The sequence below is a fragment of the Peromyscus eremicus genome, chromosome 23, assembly GCF_949786415.1.
Source record: "Peromyscus eremicus chromosome 23, PerEre_H2_v1, whole genome shotgun sequence".
NCBI classification, from domain to species: Eukaryota; Metazoa; Chordata; class Mammalia; order Rodentia; family Cricetidae; genus Peromyscus; species Peromyscus eremicus.
In genome coordinates, this window is record NC_081438.1 from 15,748,523 (window position 1) to 15,767,098 (window position 18,576).

Genomic DNA, 18,576 nt, shown 5'->3' on the forward strand with positions numbered 1-18,576 from the left:
AATTAAGCATCTCTCCCAGGTCAGCTTTTAAATCCCGTGAGGGTGGGGACTATGCATGGCCTTGCTCTGTGTTCAGCACCAAGGATAGCTCCTGGGTCTCAGCAACATGGTTAAAAAGGGGCGGGGTGGGGGGGAGCTTTTTATTCTTATTTTACAAATGAGATGCTCAGGCAGAGAAAGGTTGTATGGTAGCAGAACATGCTGGGATTCCTAACTTGGTTTCTGAGAGACTGTGTGAGTGTATTGGAGATTCTAGGCTCCTCAGGGTCCTTCTTGAAGGGTCTTAGCCCCAGAGACTCAGAGGTAACACGCTCAACATTGTCAGAGGAAGAACAGATAAGACCTAGGTAGCTGGGCTCCAGACTGTGGTACTGATCTGCTCACAGCAGTCCCTCCCTGGACATGAGGGTTTCCTGAAAGAGTGCTAAAGTGATAAATTATACATTGAGTCCCGGTCTGATGTGGAAGATAAAAACGTGAAGGATACATAATCTTTCTACAGGTATAGCTTAGGACAATTTTTATTTTTGAGAAAAGGTCTTACAACATAGCTTTTGCTGGCCTGGAACTTGCTGGAGCCCAGGCTGGTTGGAACAGAATCTTTAAAAGCTTTCTTGGGGGGAAGCAAATGCTAGAATAGCTTCGAGGAAGTGAGGAGCCCTGGTTATTGTCCTGCTTTGATGGACCTTGCCCTGGGAACCCATATGATTATAGTAATGCATGGGAGAAGCTGATTAATTGCCATCAATCCTCCTCTATGGCTCTGGCTGGAAGGAGCCAAAAGAAAGCCTGGGACCACCATGTAGCCAGGCAGAAGCAAGGACCGAACTTGAAATCGTGATAGAAGAGAGCAGGGACAAGAGCATGCATCCCGATGCCATCTGTATAGTCTAGAAAGTAAAAGCTAGTCTATAGTAGTGAAGGCTCCTGCTGCCAAGCCTGACAACCTGAGTTTGATCCCCAGGACCCATGTGGTAGAAGGAGAGAGCTGACCCTCTCAAGTTGTCCTTTGCCTTCTGTGTGTGTGTGTGTGTGTGTGTGTGTGTGTGTGTGTGTGTCGTGTGCGAGCACACGCTCAAAGTAACTTGAAGATTAAAAATAAATAAATAAACACCATCTGCATCCCTGCTGCATCTTAGTGGATTTTGCGACATGCAGTAAGACCCACAAAGTGTTTGGTTCCTATGACGACGGGTCCTCTGCCTGTTTAAATCTGGAATCTCTGGATTTTTCTGTGAAGATTTGTAAGAAGTGCTCTCTTTGATTCTGTAGTGTAGGCACAGCCTTTGGGCTGGGAAAGGTCACAGCAGACCACCTATCGCCCCTTTCCTGTTCACAGCCTGATGGGCCAATAGCAGGCTTGATGCAGGATGGTAGATTTAGCCTGCATCCTTCCTGCTGTTCTGAATGGAGAACGAAATGAGCGACTCCCAAGATCCCCTGAGGAGCCATCCCCATGTCTCAAGGCTCCCTTTTGTGTCTTTTATCCTGAGATAATGGAGTTGCAGAAGTGTAATAACTCGACAGTAAAATATTAACCTCTAAAGGCAGCTTTCCCAAGATGACATTTTACAAGCTGTTTTACACACGCTGGAAGATGAACGTGACGTAGCTCAGTCTTTTTCTGATCTCCATGCTCCTGGCCTCTGCTCTTCTTACATGAGGATAGATAGCACTTGGTTTTCTATGCTCCTCTTGGGGCTCAGAGACCCCTGAAGGTGTCGTTTCAGTGAATGATGGGGGCTGGAGAGTCGGCTGAGCAGTTAGGAGCACTTGCTGCTCTTGCAGAGGACTTGAGTTCAGCTCCTAGCACCCACATGGCAGCTCACAACCATCTGTAACTACAGTTCCAGGGGATATGATGCCCTCTTCTGGCCTCTGCAGGCACTGCACCCACATGGTACACCCCTATACATGTAGTTAAAACACCCATACACATAATACTTTTTTTTTTTTAAAGATAGATGAATGATGGGAGTGGGAACTTGGATTTTACACTGCTGTGTCTTCTACACCTAACAGGTACTTATTCCATGTTGTAATCTCAGTTCCTAGTCAGATGGTCATACTGAGCACTGGAATTCCAATCTCACACATGTTCATCAGCATCAAGTCCCCATGCTTCAGCATCAAGTCCTTTCCTGATCTGTTTACATTCATGATATATGGAATGAATTTCATTTATTTTTATCATATCGTGTGTGTGTGTGTGTGTGTGTGTGTGTGTGAGGTTGAGTATAGTTGTGTGCAGGTGCACGCCCATCATTCCTCAGGTGCCGTCCAACTTGTTTTTGAGACAAGGTCTCTCATTGGCCTGGAACTTGACAAGGAGGCTAGACTTGGCTCTCAGATCCTCCTGTCTCCACCTTCTCCATACTGGGGTTACCGGCATGTGACACTATGCTTTTATTATTTTATTCTATATTTTTTAGTGTGGATTCTGTGATAAACTCACTTCCCCACACTTGTGTAACAAGCACTGTAGGCCTGAGCTGACTGCCCAGCCTGACTTTCACATTTCCTTATGCCTTAGCAGAAGAGCCTTGCTGACTCACCCGCCCATCCCTTCTTAGGTAGGCACGTGTTATGACATTCTGGATGCAAGAGATGCCAGGAACAACAGCTGTGACATAGTCACACCTTAAGAATCCTCCACATCTTGTGCTGTGCTGGGGACAGAGTAGTGAGTATGTGTCCCAGCAAAACCACCAAGGGTATTTTGAGAGTGTTTAGCATTGCAAGGTGAATGCAGGTGCTCAGTGTGGCAGCAGTTACCTTTTCCTGGCTGAGCCCTCCTGGTCTTCCCTCACCCTATTCCGAGATGGAATCTCTCACTGGCCTGGAACTTGCCAAGTAGGCTAGGCTGGCCAGCAAGCCCCAGGAATTCACCTTTCTCTCCCTCCACAGCTCTGGGATTATGAGTATATGCTATCACACTTAACTCTTTTCTTTTTTTTTAAACTTTATTTATATTTAATTTTCTGCCTATGTATAGTTTGCCCTCATGCATATATGTGCACCATGTGTGTGTGCAGTGCCCATGGAGACCAGAAGGAGGTGTCAGATTCCCTGGATTTGGACTACAGATGGTTGTGGGCCTCCATATGGGTGCTTTGAATTTAATGTGAGTCCTCTGGAAGAACAGCCCGAGCTCTTAACCGTGGAGCCATCTCTCTAGCTTATCTTTTTTTTTCATGTTGTAAACTGTAAATTCTGGGGATAGATCTTGGGTCTTTGTCTTTGTAAGACAAATGCTTTCCTGACTGACCTGTCTCCTCAGCCAAGTGATTTATGTTCTTTTTTTGTTTGTTTGTTTGTTTATTTGTTTTGTTTTTCGAGATAGGGTTTCTCTGTGTAGTTTTGTGTCTTTCCTGGAACTCACTCTGTAGCCCAGGCTGGCCCCGAACTCACAGAGACCTGCCTGCCTCTGCCTCCCGAGTGCTGGGATGAAAGTCATGCGCCACCACCGCCCAGCTGTGATTTACATTCTTAAGATGGAAGTTCCCAGAGCCAACATGTCCCTGACATTTGCATGCAGCCAGAGTGATTTGAGGTGGGATTTGGTGTGGGACCATACCGGCTGACAAGGAAGGTCAGTGATCACAAGCACAGGAGAGCTGAGGTCTGAATTCTAGGAAGGCATATTGAGGAAGTGCTGGAAATGGGTGACCAGTCTTGGAGGCAGGAGGATGGTGACAGTTAAAGTCTCTGTGTCGGCTTTGGCTTGGCTTCAGATAGCATGCCCTCCTCTCTAGGGGTAGAGTGAGCAGAGTCAAGGGCAGGTCATGACCTCTTGAAACTCAGCTTCTCCCAGCTCAGTGCTCATACAGAAGGGGAGGGCTTTTCGTGACAGGCTTCAATCCCTCCCTGAGAATCTAATGAATGGGAGTCAGATTCTGCATCGCGAGCACTATGGAATATAAGAGCTTGGTCCTCTGTCCTGCCCCGAGTAGAAGCTGCGTTCCAATTGTTCTCTTCATGGTTCTGGGCTCAACAGCACATGCTTAAGTCCCTCCCACATGCCCTGAAAGACGGGCGGTTTTCTTGGCTCATTGTTGTATTTCTCCCTTTTAAAACAGCAAGGCTGGAAAGAGTATTCTTCTTTCTAGAATTGGGAACTTAGGAGAACGGGCCCCGTTTTAACCCCTCACCGGGATTGTAATGTCAAGGGAGACATCAGCTGCCACTGTCATTGCTGCCTTTTAAGAATATGGTTCTTTTAGTTGTATGAATTAGTTGTGGGCAAGTGTATGGTGATTCCATACTTGTGTGCAGTGTGCAATGGTCGGACGAGAGCTTCCAGCATTTCCACCTCCTTAAACGTTTAAAAAATTAATTCACGCCAGGCGCTGGTGGCGCATGCTTTTCATCCCAGCACTTGGGAGGCAGAGGCTGGAGGATCTCTGTGAGTTCGAGGCCAGCCTGGTCTATAGAGCAAATTCCGGGACAGCCAAGGCTACACTGAGAAACTCTGCCTCAAAAATACCAAATAAATAAATAAATAAATAAATAAATAAATAAATAAATTGTGTGTGTGTGTGTGTGTGTGTGTGTGTGTGTGTGTGTGTGTTTGTTTGTGTGTTAGGCTAGGATACACCAATATAAATTCAATAACTCCATTTGTATCTTCTATAATTGCCCTGTGGTTGGAGCCTGCAAGTTCCCTTCTTTTAAATACTCATAAAACATATAATAGGTTATTTGAACTACAGTACTTTAGCTGTTCTGCGTAAGAGTGGGGTTTAGTGCTCATATTCAGGTGTGTTCTGCCACACAATGTCTAACCTCCCATCATCCCCCTCTCTGAGTAACTGAAGCCAGGTCGGAAGCCCCTTTCCTTCTCGGTTACCCCTTAGCCATCTGATGTCCCCTTCTCTCCATGACCTCCTACTCTGAACAGCAAATCTGTCCCAAGCTGATTGGGGGGGGCGTTTGGGGGCGGATTTAATTATAGTTGAGTTTTAAAGTTCCTAGATATCATTCCTTCGACAGTTTCATAATTTGCACATAGGGGCTGGGGAGACGGTTGAGTTGGTGAAGAGCTTACCCCCTAAACCCAAGGACCTGAGTTCAGTCCTCAGCATCCACACAGAGAACCAGACGTGGTGGCGTTATGCTTGTGAGCCAAACTCTGGGGAGGCAGAGATGGGAAGATGCCAGGGGCTCCATGGCTAGACAGCCTCGCCAAGCCAATGAGCTCTCTAGTGTAATGAGACACCCTGCCACAGAAGGCAAGGTGAATGAATGGTCCCTGAGGAATGGAATGACACTTCAAGTTGACCTTTGACCTCACTCCTCAGTCCCTTCCCTTGAACGTCGCACAAAGACCCTTTCCTGATGGAGAACGAGACCGCAGCAGCGTTTTATTCGCTCTGGCCCAGGAGATGGGAAAGAAATCAGGGGACTGACGTGTCTAGCCGAGACCCCCAGCAGTGGGTAAAGTAGAGCGCCTCCAAGTGCCGCGAAAGGGACCACTGTGAAATGCCACCTCCCTCTCTCCAGTGTCTGAAATTGCGGTTTAGTGTTTGCAGGATTAATTCCATCTGTGTTTCTAGTGCATTCCATGAGCACTTAGCCTACCAGGATTTTAATCTAGGGCAGAGCCCTCTTGATTTTTTTTTTTTCCTTCAGTGGTGGCTTCGCTTTATGGCTGGAACAAAGCATTTTCTTTATAACATGCACACCTTTTATGCATCTTCAAATGTGGTATAAGAGTGGAATAAGATACACCTGGGGCTTGATTAGTGGTGGTTTGCGCCCATAAGAAAAGGTAAGATAAAGAAAACAGCGCACTCCCAAAAGGCAGTTGAAGTTTCACAACCCCGTTAAATTATGTTTATGGTTTAACTTGTCAGTATTTTGTAACACAAAACTGCTTTCCTGGAGTCTATCTATCAGCTATTTGTCACTAATTAGCACCTACAAATTACTCTTTGTACCCATCCTGCTCTTCGGGTGCCTTATAAATCAGAGCTGTCGAGGTCCATGAACTTCTGCTGGTATGGCGTGTCTCTTGCTGATGCATCTCCGTGTTCTCGCTCTCCCCCCCCCACCAGGTCTCCAACACCTGTGATTCTATCTTTGTGAATGGGAAGGAGATGAAGAGCAAAGTGGGCACCATTGTGAACTTCACCCACCAGCACTTCACCTCCCAGGTGGAGATCACCGTCTGGGTGCCCCGCCTGCCGCTGCAGATAGAGATCTCAGACACGGAGCTGAGCCAGATCAAGGGCTGGAGGATCCCGGTGGCCGCCAACAGGAGGTGAGGAACAGGAGACGGGCTGTGGGTGAGAGGCTGCTGGGGCCCAGGTATCTGTGGGAGGCAACATCTGAGGTGTGTTGCCATGGGCTGGGTTTGGCTTCCAGCAGTGCATGGTGGTGCTCTGGAATCGGGTTGCTGTGGCTCTGACTTGGATGATTACTAGCCGTTGGACATGAGGAAATTACATCAAAGACAATAGTAGCAATACCAGCGGTGCTATGGGGTAGCTTCACGGAGCAGTTTCTAGGATGCAGGAGAAGGTGATGTGAGAGTCCAAGAGGCACCTACACAAAGCCTGGCATTCGGAATATAACTACTTCTCACTGCCTGTCATGTGACTGTCTGTTCCTTCATCACTCATTCTCCCTTTCCTCACTGTCAGTCTTCACACATGGAGTGAGGTGTCATGTGATGAAGTCCGCATGGCTGGAAATGAGACTGCCTGAGTTTTAACAAACTTGGTTCCTCCCGTGTACAGCCATGTGACCTGGCGACTTCCACTACATATTCTCCAGTTCCCTCAACTCCAAGTTGGGAGCAGCAGTATTATAAGAAATCTGAAGAGTCCAGTGAAATGATGTGTGCTGCAGGGGGAGGCCCTAAAGTCAAACTCCTCTCGAGGATCCCCATCTGCTGCTCATTCAGGTGTAGCGGTTTGAATGAGACTGTCCCCCACAGGCTCATGTGTTTGAACACTAGGTCTCCAGCAGGTGGCGCTGTTTGGAAGTTTATGGAACCTTTAGGAGGCAGAGTCTTTCTGAAGGAAGTATCTCACTGGGGCAGGGCTTTGAGAATGCACCTTACTTTCTGTTCTTACTCTTGTCTGCTTCCTGAGTATGTGTACAATCTGGTCAGCCATTTTCCTTTTTAGCTCTTGCGACCATGTCTTCCTCACTGTGGTGGACTGGATCCCTCTGGAACCATGAGACAAAAATCAACCCTTTCTCCCAAAAGTTGCTTTTCCTCAGGGTATTTTATCGCAGCAACAGAGATGAAACAAAAAAAATCCAGTCAAGTGTTGATCTGGCACCATGCCAAGGAGACTTCACAGATACAGTGTCAGCCAACCACCCATCTATCTTAGGATGTGGAGATGATCCAGGAGGGCCAGACCTATCAGATGGGGCCCTCAAAAGCAGAGCGTCCCTTTCAGCTGGGGGTAGGAGGGCGTTGGAGAAGTCTGAGGGTGAGGACCACTTGACAGAGTGATGCCGGCTTTGAAGATGGGTTGACTCATGCGCCATGGAAAGTGGATGGAGCCTTTAGGATCCAGGAACCCTTCATGATGAACACAGGCCACTGGGTACCCAGTCTAACTGTAGAAACTGGTCACTCCCAACACCTTAACCAACCTGACTGTCTGGATATCAGTTCTTTCCTCAACAGCTTCAGGCGAGGGCCCGGCTGACATCTTGATTTCAGCTTCCTCGTCTCTATGCGGAACTCCCCATGGGAGCCTGGTTGGACCGTGACTCACAGAACTGCAAGAAGCCAATGAATGGTGTTTTTTAAACTGTGAGGTCTGTGGACATTTTGTTACACCACAAAGGAAAAAGAGTAACCCAGATATTGTTACCCACTTTTGGAGTGTAGCTGTAACACCTCAGGGAAGGGAGTCTTTGGAAGCAGACAGTGGGCGGAGGGTGGAAGTATCTGGAGGAGCATAGTGGCCTTTGGCAGACTTTTTGTAGACTCATGGGTGGTGAAGGTGTTGACAGTGAGCCTGACTGCATGGAGCATTGTGGGAAAGCTCCTATCACCTGGTTGGAAATAGAAATCGCCCTGAATAAGAAGGAACTTGGAAAATACCATTGGTGAGAGTGTGTGGAACATGGATCCTCATTTGACCGCTGCAGAATGCCAGCGTGCCGTGCCCTGCAGTTATATGGAAAGCTGACTGTGGAGCTGAGATTTCCAGGCAAAGTGTTGAACGTGTGCCTCGGATTCTTCTTGATTTTACGGCTAAATGCGAGAGGAGAGGTAAACAGAGTCAAAGGCTATTAAACCAATGGTGTTGAAACAAATCGACTTTTCCAGATGACGAGTGATGGGAAAACTCAGACATGCTTTGACACATAGGCTCAGGATACCACAAAGGCCTAGCACTGGACTCCCAAGTTCCTATGAAACACGAATTGCAGCAAAGTGACACCGCCTGTGTAATTGACACCTTTCTCCTGTCCCCTTGAGCAAGGAGGTACACGCTACCCCTGGAGAAAAATCAGCAGGGCCGGAATGGGAGCCAGGATATCAGGGGAACACCACTGAGACCAGAACACCATTGATAGCCTCTAAACTCCAAAACACCATTGAAACCAGAGCCTGTGTGCCAAAACAGTGCAGATTTAACTGAAGTGGAACCTGGTAGCATCAGCATTTTTTTTTTTGTTTTTGTTTTTGTTCTTTTTTTTTTTGAATCATAATATACAAAACGTGTGGATTGTAATATTGAAATCACTTGTTACCTGGAGCAGGGTATTTGCTACAGAATCATAAATAGTCTTGGCAACATTGAGATTATAGGTAGTCTCAGCAAGGAGAAGAAACTGGAGAAAACCCCCAGTGGGTAGGCACAGGAAGGATAGCAGAATAAGGCCAATGGACTGAGGGATGGAAGGTACAAATTGGTCCAAATAACACCCAAACTCAGCTAGGCAGAACAGGAGGGACGTGTGGGACAGTGACAAGATGTCTGAAATGCCTGGACCTAGAATCGAGGGAGAGGACAACGAATGTGAGGCTGAGAGCCCATGATAAAAACGGACCGAATCTGGCAAAATATATAAGTCTACAGAGGCAAACATCCGCAGAAACCACCAATGGGACAGACCTAAGAAATCTGCATGACAGCATATCACAGTGACAATTCTGAGATTTAAAGACAGAGGAGAGATCTGAAGCATGTCAGAGACTTAAAGACAAAAGAGAGATCTTAAACACGTCAGCTGATTAACACAGACCATCGTAGTATGCCTCCGACTTGTTTAAGATAGCCTTTCAATTCTGTCTGTTTAGTTAATTCACATCACTAGCACAGATTACTGAGCACTATCACTTGTGATAAAACATATTTAATCTAAAAGGCAGTCCAAAGGAAGTGTGGACATGTTACTGAATGCTGCTGATGTTGTTTGGGGGGCTATGTGGGTTTCTTCTCTAAGGGAGAGCAGCACGTGTCTGGAAATCCTGGGTAGCATGCATGCACCAAACAGATACTGTCTCTGGGATGTATTCTGAAAGACTAAAAGTAAAAAGATAAAGTTTTTTTTAAAAAATCACTTGTTAGTTACTTTTCCTTTCTTTCTTTCTTTCTTTCTTTCTTTCTTTCTTTCTTTCTTTCTTTCTTTCTTTCTTTCTTTCTTTCTTTCTTTCTCTCTCTCTCTCTCTCTCTCTCTCTCTCTCTCTCTTTCTTTCTTTCTTTCTTTCTTTCTTTCTTTCTTTCTTTCTTTCTTTTTTTGAGATGGTCTCTCTGTGTAGCTTTGCGCCTTTCCTGGAACTCACTCTGTAGCCCAGGCTGGCCTCAAACTCACAGAGATCCACCTGGCTCTGCATCCCAAGTGCTGTGATTAAAGGAGTGTGCCACCACTGCCCAGTGTTAGTTACTTTTCTTGTTGCTATGACCAACTATATGATGGAAGCAACCTGGCGAGGAAAGGGTTGTTTTCATTCATGATGGGGAAGGCGTGACAGCAGGGGGCTGCTTGTTCACAGGAAGGGAAATCAGGAAGCAGTGGGGATGGACAGTGAGAATGTGCTGGAAACATCAAGGCTTGTCCTCTGGGACCTTGCTTCCTCCAGCTAGGTTCTGGGGCTCCACTACCTCCCAAACCTGCTCAGGACAAAGTATTCAGACACACAAGCCTGTGCAGGACATTTCACATTCCATCATAGCAAGTATGCCTCTCTGTTTTTTAATGCTACATCCTTTTGTCCCCCCAAAACCATTTTTTCTTATCAGTAAAGGTAAGTTGCCACCTCTTTGGGGACCTGGAATTGTTCTAAGGCAGTTCTGGAGAGTTTTTATATACTTTCCTATATTGTTCTCAGACTTTTAAGGGGACAGCAAATTGTTTCAGAAATCAAAGGCAGTTGAGTTCAAATCTGTAGTTAGTAGTTGTCTGGGCCCACTTGGTGAGTGCTGTGAAGCTTGGTTTGTCCACAGCCACTGTGAAGAAGGATGGAATGGACCTAGAAAAGGAGAGGGCACATGTAGGGGCAGGTTGCTTGGCCTTAGCCTCGCCTCTGCAGATGAACAGTTTCTGGCCTTGATTAAGAGCCTCTGATCTCCCCATCTTGGTTTCCTTATCAGTAAGATTAGGACAAGAGTTAAACCTCAGTCTCCAGGTTCTGGGAAGCTTGAAGGAGTTAAGTATGTGTGGCCACTGTGATGTCTGTCTGTCTGTCTGTCATGGGAGGCAGAGCTCATGGTAGTCTAACTCAATGCACAGGGATGTCAGCGGTCACTCTGGGAGAACAGGCTGTGGTCTGTCTGACTCTGCATGGCAGGGGTTGTGGTTTCTGCTCTGTGCTTCCTGGCATGGTCTCCATCCACAGAGCAGCCAGCAGCCAGCACAACCCTCCCCTGGGAGGTCACAGGGCAAGTTCTTCTCAAAGGGAAGGTTCTAGAATTGAAGAGACAGAGAAGATTACTCTGGGCGAGCTGTTGAGAATTAGGGATCAGGAGAAAATGGAAGGAGGGGAGGAGGAAGAGAGAGAGATAAATGAATGGATGAATGCATTCGTTCATTGGATGAGTGGATGGATGAGTGGATGGATCAATGGATGAGGAGACCTAGGCAGAGTCAAGGGCAGGCAAGGTTTCCTGCTAAGGAGGAGGCTTGATTTCATTTTGCTCTGTCTGTGCTCCAGGCCCACCCGGGAGAGTGATGATGAGGAAGATGAGGAGAAGAAGGGGCGAGGATGCACTCTGCAGTACCAGCATGCCCTGGTGCGAGTTCTCACTCAGTTTGTAACTGAGTCACCTGACCTGGGTCAGCTGACCTACATGCTGGGCCCCGACTGGCAGTTTGACATCACCGACCTTGTGACTGAGTTTGTGAAGGTAGAGGAACCGAAAATTGCTGAGTTACAGGATGGCAGGATCCTGGCAGGGCGGGAGCCAGGCATCACTACTGTGCAGGTATCATGGGGTGGGGTGTGTGTGTGTGTGTGTGTGTGTGTGAGTCTTTGTCACTTTCTCCCTAACATCTGTGGTTCCCCAGTTAACTGAAGTCATACAGTTCTGTGCATGCGTTGTGTGTGTGCATATCACACACTAGTGTGCATCAACTTACACATGTTTAGCCTGTGTACAGGTGAGTCGGTTCACCAGTTTTATTGCCCCAGACTCAGAGAACATGGGCAATGAAGCAGTATTTCCTCGACATGACAGGGCTAATGCACGTATGACCTCACAGTGGTTAGAGAGCATGCACAAGACCTGTGCACACTCAAGCCAGACAGGATCCCAGCATGGAACAGGTAGGCAGGCTTGAGGTCCAACCCCTAGCCGAGAAGCTATGGGCCCTTGATAGCTGCCGGGAGGAGAGTCTATTTTCTCTAAGCATGTGACCCCTGGTAGCTCAGTCACACTCCAGTGGAGATCATCTACCCAGCGATTTACAGCCAGTACAAATTAAACTTGGAATTTTTTTTTAAACCAATAAAGAGGACATAAAGTTGGATTGAGTGGGGAAGGGGGTGGATCTGGGAAGATGGGGAGAGAGTGAATCTGATCAAAATATATCGCCTGAAATGATCAAGAAGTTATTTTAAATTAAAAAAATTCTCTTGCGTTTTTAGAGTATAGAAAAATATCTCCTTCATTAGAGAAAGCTAAATTAAAGATACAGTATCAGAAATTACCTTCTTCGAGATGAGAGCTTTTAGATTTTTTAAAAATAATTAATTTTCTTATTAATATTGGGATTGTGTGTATATGGGGGTGTGTGCCACAGAGTGTGGGTCTTTGGAGGTCAGTGGATACCTTGTGTGGAGTTGGTTCTTCTGTTCCACCTTTATGTGGGTTCTGAGAATTGGACCCGGGTCACCAGGTTGGCAGAGCAAGTGCCCTCACCCATTGTGCCATCTTGCTAACCACAACACTTGACTTTTCTGCAAAGTAGAGTAGATAGTAGTAAACCTCCTAAAAGCTGAGCCTGCCCCTAGCCTTACCGTTTAACCATTGTCCATGTTACACCCAGAATAGGAGACAAAATGAAACTGAAAAAGTACAGTTTTCATAAGATAAAGAGGGGACCATAACTGAATAGTCTCTATTACCTTGTAACAAAAACATTTTATTGCCAATTTTGGTAAGATCATTATGCAGATTTTTTTTTTTTTTTTTTTTTACTGATTTAAAACATTATCGATCATAGTTAAGCCATGTTTTAGGTGCTTCCAAGGTTTAACTTTTGGTGCAGTTGGCCAAAGCGTGTTATAGTCTGCATTTGTTTTCTATTTCTTCTTCTTTTTCTTTGTTTGTTTTTTTGTTTGTTTTTTGTTTTGTTTTGTTTTTGTTTTTTGAGGCAGGGTTTCTCTGTGTAGCTTTGCACCTTTCCTGGAACTCACTTTGTAGCCCAGGTTGGCCTCAAACTCACAAAGATCCAACTTCCTCTGCTGGGATTAAAGGTGTGCGCCACCACCACCCGGCTTGTTTTCTGTTTCTGCCTTACAAGACACCACACATTTACATCTGACACCACAGATTTACACCTTGCATGACACTCATTTACTCAGTGATGTCTCTATAGGCTGGGACACTAGGTGGGCTTGACTGGGCTCTATATAACACCCCAAGGCTGGCGTCAGTCAGGTCTCACTCACCTTGGGAGAGCTTCACTCTTTCTGCTTCTAGCACCGAGGCCCCTGTCTCCTGGCTGCTGTCAGCCAGGAGCCCTGTGCATTCCTTCTCATGGAGTTCCCCCATTGTCAATAGGGACTCTGAGGGTCCCTGACTTCTTTCTGTCACTAGCTGGGAGCACAGCCTCCCCCGCCCCACTCCAAAGAGCTCTGGTGACCACACTGGGTGCCCTGTGTGATTCAGCCCCATCTGGCTTTTGGGTGGCTATGTTGAGTGGCACTGAAGAATGAGTTTTCATGTTTTTTTCCCCCACAAGTGTCAGGGATGAGTGAAGGCAGGAAGTCTTCGGGGGAATATTCTAGAAACAATTCCACCTACCAGGCATTAGCTCTTGGATTTAGTCTCCCACCCCCAGCTGCACACCGGAAGGTGTATTAGGAGGGATAACTGCTTAGGAAATGCCACTCGAACTGGTTTATCCAGTGATGACCCAGTGGCCCATATGGTAATCATTGGTGCTCAGTGATAAACATCTGCCCACTAGAAGGGATGTGCAGAGAGAGCCGGGCTGAACGCCACTTCCTCGGAGACTGTGCCACCAATCCAGCAGGCTCAGAACTCGCTTAACAGCTGTTGAAAAAGCCTCATTTCTTTCATACCTATCACCGAGGTAGAAAAGTTCAGTGTGGATTCTTAGCCTCAACCCTCTTTTTCCTTAGAGTATAAATATATTCTAGCCATTGTCATGTAGGAATCAAGAGATGTGAACCAAGGCCATCCCTTTCAATCACCTTCAGCCTGTGCTATCGAACAACCACAGACCCGCGTAAACACCTGTCACTATGTCCCTTTACCAGGACACTCGACGGGTCACTGATGGCTCTATCTGCTTGGGAGTTAAGGGGGGGTTCCCTTGGGGGCAAAGTCACAAGCTTTCTACCTTGCCTTCTCAGGTCCTTTCGCCTCTCTCTGACTCCATCCTGGCTGAGAAGACAGTTATTGTCCTGGATGACCGTGTCACCATCACAGAGCTGGGTGTGCAACTGGTGGCTGGCCTGTCCCTTTCCCTGCAGCCTCACAAGGCAGACAAGAGGGCCATCGTCTCTACAGTGGCTGCTCAGGATGTGTTCCAAGCCCCACAGCAGGTGAGACTCCCAGGGCCTCGTGGTCTGGGCATGAAGTTAGCCCTGCCCTCAGTTAATGACTCCTTGCATGGGAGGCTAGAAGGGTGTCACAGCCAGGCCTGGCAGCTCTTGAATCTCCTTTCTTCATCTCCTCCTCCTCCTCCTCCTCCTCCTCCTCCTCCTCCTCCTCCTCCTCCTCCTCCTTCTCCTCCTTCCGTTCTTCTTCTTCTTCTTCTTCTTCTTCTTCTTCTTCTTCTTCTTCTTCTTCTTCTTCTTCTTCTTCTTCTTCTTCGTTTTTCGAGACAGGGTTTCTCTGTGTAGTTTTGGTGCCCCTTCTGGATCTCACTCTGTAGCCCAGGCTGGCCTCGAACTCACAGAGATCCACCTGCCTCTGCCTCCCGAGTGCTGGGATTAAAGGCTTGTGCCACCACCACCCAGCTTCTCCTTGCTTCTTATCCAGTTTCTCTCTGTCTCTGAGGATGGCACTCAGGGCTTAGCTATATCTTCCGGTGTTCTTTGCTTTCCCGTGGGTTGATCTAGGCGAGGCATGGATTGCTACTAGACCATGATCAAGGGATCCCCTGTTCTCACTCCTGCCAAACAGAAGGTGATTTTTTGAGGTTTGGAGACTCCATTTCAGCTTCTTGAATAAGAATGGCTAATTTGTACCAGATTGTCCTAATTGCAGGGGTTGCCAATGCTAAAGCTCTCCCATGTTTTTAAACATGCACAAAACATTTATAAAGGAGATAGGGGCATGGTTCCATTTAAATCAGCCAGCCTCACACCACTTCATTTACCAAGAACTTCCTCCAAGTGAGGTTTTGCTGTGTCAGCACTGACTTCCTGATAAAGGGTGTTCAAAGTGACATCATCTTGAACGGTAACCTGATTAGTTACATCTGGAATTGATTCAGATAAATCTCCTGATCTTCCTGAGTATCTACACAAAAGTCAAAGTCACACTCCATGGGAAGGCATGCAATCAGTTAATTTACACTTTAATGTATCCATCAAAGTACATTCCTGGCACCTCATGTCAATGGGACTATAGTACATTAATGATACAAGGTCAGGACATAACAAGAGCTAAGGCCATCACATACAGAAATTCACCTCTATCTGTAGATACCAGTAATGTCCAAAGGAAATTGTATTTGTAAGTTTGAAGGAACCCAGTTATAATACTGTGCTCTGGTTTCCTTTTCCTTAGGAGGCCATCGTCAGTTCCTGGATTTTGTTCAGTGATGGCTCAGTGACGCCTTTAGACATTTACGATCCCAAGGATTTCTCAGTGACCGTTTCCTCCTTAGACGAAATGGTGGTATCCGTCCAGCCAAACCTTCAGACCAGATGGCCAGTCATCGTTGCTGAGGGCGAAGGACAGGGTCCCCTGATCAAGCTAGAAATGTCAATCAGTGAATCTTGTCAGAAGAACAAGAGGAAGAGTACTCTCGCTGTGGGTAAAGGAAACGTCAAGGTCAGATTTGAACCTGGGATGCACGAACACCAAGGAGGTGGCAATGATATCGAAGGTGTAAACCGGGAATACAAAGGCCACCTCAGCAATTCCATAGAGCGCGAGGGAAGCCAGGAACGAGCAGCCCAGGAGTGGTTCCAACATGGCGCACCAGTTGGCCACGAGGACAGGACCAACAAAAGCACAACCCAACAGTCTCCTATGGGAGGAAAGCTACTCAAAGGTGGAGCAGATGCCTTCACAAGCTTCCCCACTCAAGGGAAGTTACCAGAATCCAATAACCCTGGTGACCTCACGATGACCTCCAGGGGGTTAACAGATTTGGAGATTGGCATGTACGCCCTGCTCTGTGTCTTCTGTCTGGCCATCTTGGTCTTCCTGATCAACTGCGTGGCCTTTGCTTGGAAGTATAGACACAAAAGGTTTGCAGTAAGTGAGCAGGGCAACATCCCCCATTCCCATGACTGGGTCTGGCTTGGGAATGAGGTAGAACTTCTGGAGAACCCTGTGGACATCACTCTCCCCTCGGAGGAGTGCACAACCATGATTGACAGGGGTCTGCAGTTCGAGGAGAGGAACTTCCTGCTGAATGGCAATTCCCAGAAGACTTTTCACAGTCAGCTGCTTAGGCCTCCTGACTATGTGTATGAGAAAGAGCTGAAAAATGAACCTATGGGTTCCTCCGGCCCAAAGAGGAAGAGAGTCAAGTTTACTTCCTACACCACCATCCTCCCTGAGGATGGGGGCCCGTACACCAACTCCATCCTGTTTGACAGCGATGACAGTATCAAGTGGGTCTGCCAGGATATGGGGCTGGGGGACTCACAGGACTTCAGAGACTATATGGAAAGACTACAGGACCAGATGTAAAGTCCTTTCTTAAGTTCGTATTCACCTTTATGCCTTCTGTTTTCTGAACGGTGGAGCAGTGAGTCTGATCAGCAATAGGAGGTGACTCAACAAAGTGTCAGGGTAGGGGGTCTGGAGGGACCCCTCTCTAAGTGGGTATCAGCCGTCTAGAGAGCTGGGTGATGTCTACAAAACAGTGGCTCCCAGGGATGGGAGACATTCAGAGGCAGCAGCCTAGCGGTAGACACGACCCCACAGACACAGTTGGTCACCTCATGACCAATGGCCGTGTGTGATGAGGGATGTTCCGGATGATGATTTTTTCTATTCCTAGCCCTTTTAAAGCACAGTGGACACTCATTGCGCGTGGCCTGAGTTCGGATCTCCATGGCGGAAGATGACTGGATGTAGCTTCCTTAGTTGTCAGGAGTGAGGCTCATTATTTTTATATACATTTGGACTCGCACTTGTTCTTTTGACCTTACATTTTTTGAGGGGGAGGGGTTGTTTCAGAAACACATAAAGAAGAATTATGTTTGGTGTTCCTATGAGTTTTGTTCGCTGGGGCTCATCACGTCCTGACATTTCTGGGTCTCCACGCAGGATGTCATTTTTTTTTTTTAAACTTTGTTGCTGGGGATGGTGTTGAAGCAGCATATTCTCATGCTTTGTCTCCTTTTTGCCATTGGACTTTGTTATCTATCTCGGCGACAGGGATCTCACTGGAGACCCAGAAGAGAGATTTTTTTTTTTCTTTTTAAAATCATTTTCCACATGAAGTTTAACCAATTTGGAGAAAAGTTGTGTCACAAGCATCTGTTTTCATTGTCTGCTTGTTAGTTATTTGCAGATCTCCTGGGGGTAGAGTTCTGAGGGCAGAGAGACTCCAACATCACAGTATGGATATAAGTCCTTTGTGCTCAACACAGTGTGTTATTCAAAGTAAAATAAAAAGCAGGATTGAAGGGCTGGAGAGATGGCTTGGTGGTTAAGAGCACTTGCTACTCTTGTATAGGACCTGGAGGTCAGATCACAGCACCCACGTGGTGGCTCACAAACCTTCTGTAACTGCAGGGTCATGGGATCTGATACCCTCTTCTGGACTTGGTGGGTACTGCACTCATGTGCGCATACACAGACACACATACACATAAATAGAAAAAACAACTCCTTTAAAAAGCAGGATTGATCTACACAGAAAAGGAATGAAGAAACAGCTTCACATTCAACTTTCCACTTTGCATATTTAAAAAAAAATCGATGTTTCAAGTTAGCAATATATAGAAGTCATCCATACAATGACTGAAAAAAAAAACAAACCAGAACCCTCAATTGTCACTTGGACAGAGAAGAAACCATCTCAGGCATCTTTTGGTAGAGAGAGCAATGGTTTCTCCAAATCCATAACTATAAGTGAATGTCCCAGAGCCCAGGAGTCGGCTGTTACAAAAAAACTATGGTATTCAGTCAAAGTTGCAAGAGAAAAAAGATTTTTTTGCATAATTTTAGATAAAAGTGCTCTTTACAAGCATCATGAACAGCCTCAAGGAAGGCAGAGATCTTTGGATTGGCAAAATGTGACATTTTTGTTTATCACGATGATGTAACTAGAAACCCAGGCATTTGACTAGTATGCCACATTGTGAACTAACCAAGTCATTGTCAGCTCCCCAAAATGGGATTTTAAAAGGTCCAAAGCAGGAAGCACATGCAGGGGGTCACTGATATCCAAGGGCTGATATCTGAGCCTCTCAGAGGACACGTTTTCTTATTCCTCTGCTCTCATTTTGTGTATGTCCAGGATGGAAACAAGGCAGCTGGCCCTCCTGTAGCCATGATGGGACAGTAAAAACATTCTCCCTGCCTCTCCCATTGCAATGTGTTTACAAACAGGGTTGGGCATGTAGGTCATGGGCTTCAACCTCCAGAACTACGATTCACTTGCTTCTGTGTTTAGAATGACTTCTAAGAACCGGAGCTACCGGGGTTCTCAAAACCTTCCACCAGAGACTGAAGCCAGGAGATGAAGGTGTTGCATAACCTTGGCTGACATCTG

The 18,576-nt window shown here is 46.7% G+C and overlaps 1 protein-coding gene across 1 annotated transcript in view; it reads left to right on the forward strand.

The window, feature by feature from the left end:
- LOC131898303 (transmembrane protein 132B) overlaps positions 1-16,561 on the forward strand; it is an 85,047-nt gene extending 68,486 nt beyond the window's left edge. Inside the window, exons 3-6 of the mRNA XM_059249431.1 lie at positions 6,057-6,262; positions 11,132-11,402; positions 14,021-14,212; positions 15,405-16,561. Of these exons, the coding sequence (XP_059105414.1) occupies positions 6,057-6,262; positions 11,132-11,402; positions 14,021-14,212; positions 15,405-16,541 (1,806 nt within the window). The 3' untranslated portion in view covers positions 16,542-16,561. The remainder of the gene's footprint in view (positions 1-6,056; positions 6,263-11,131; positions 11,403-14,020; positions 14,213-15,404) is intronic.
- The last annotated feature ends 2,015 nt before the right edge of the window (positions 16,562-18,576 follow it).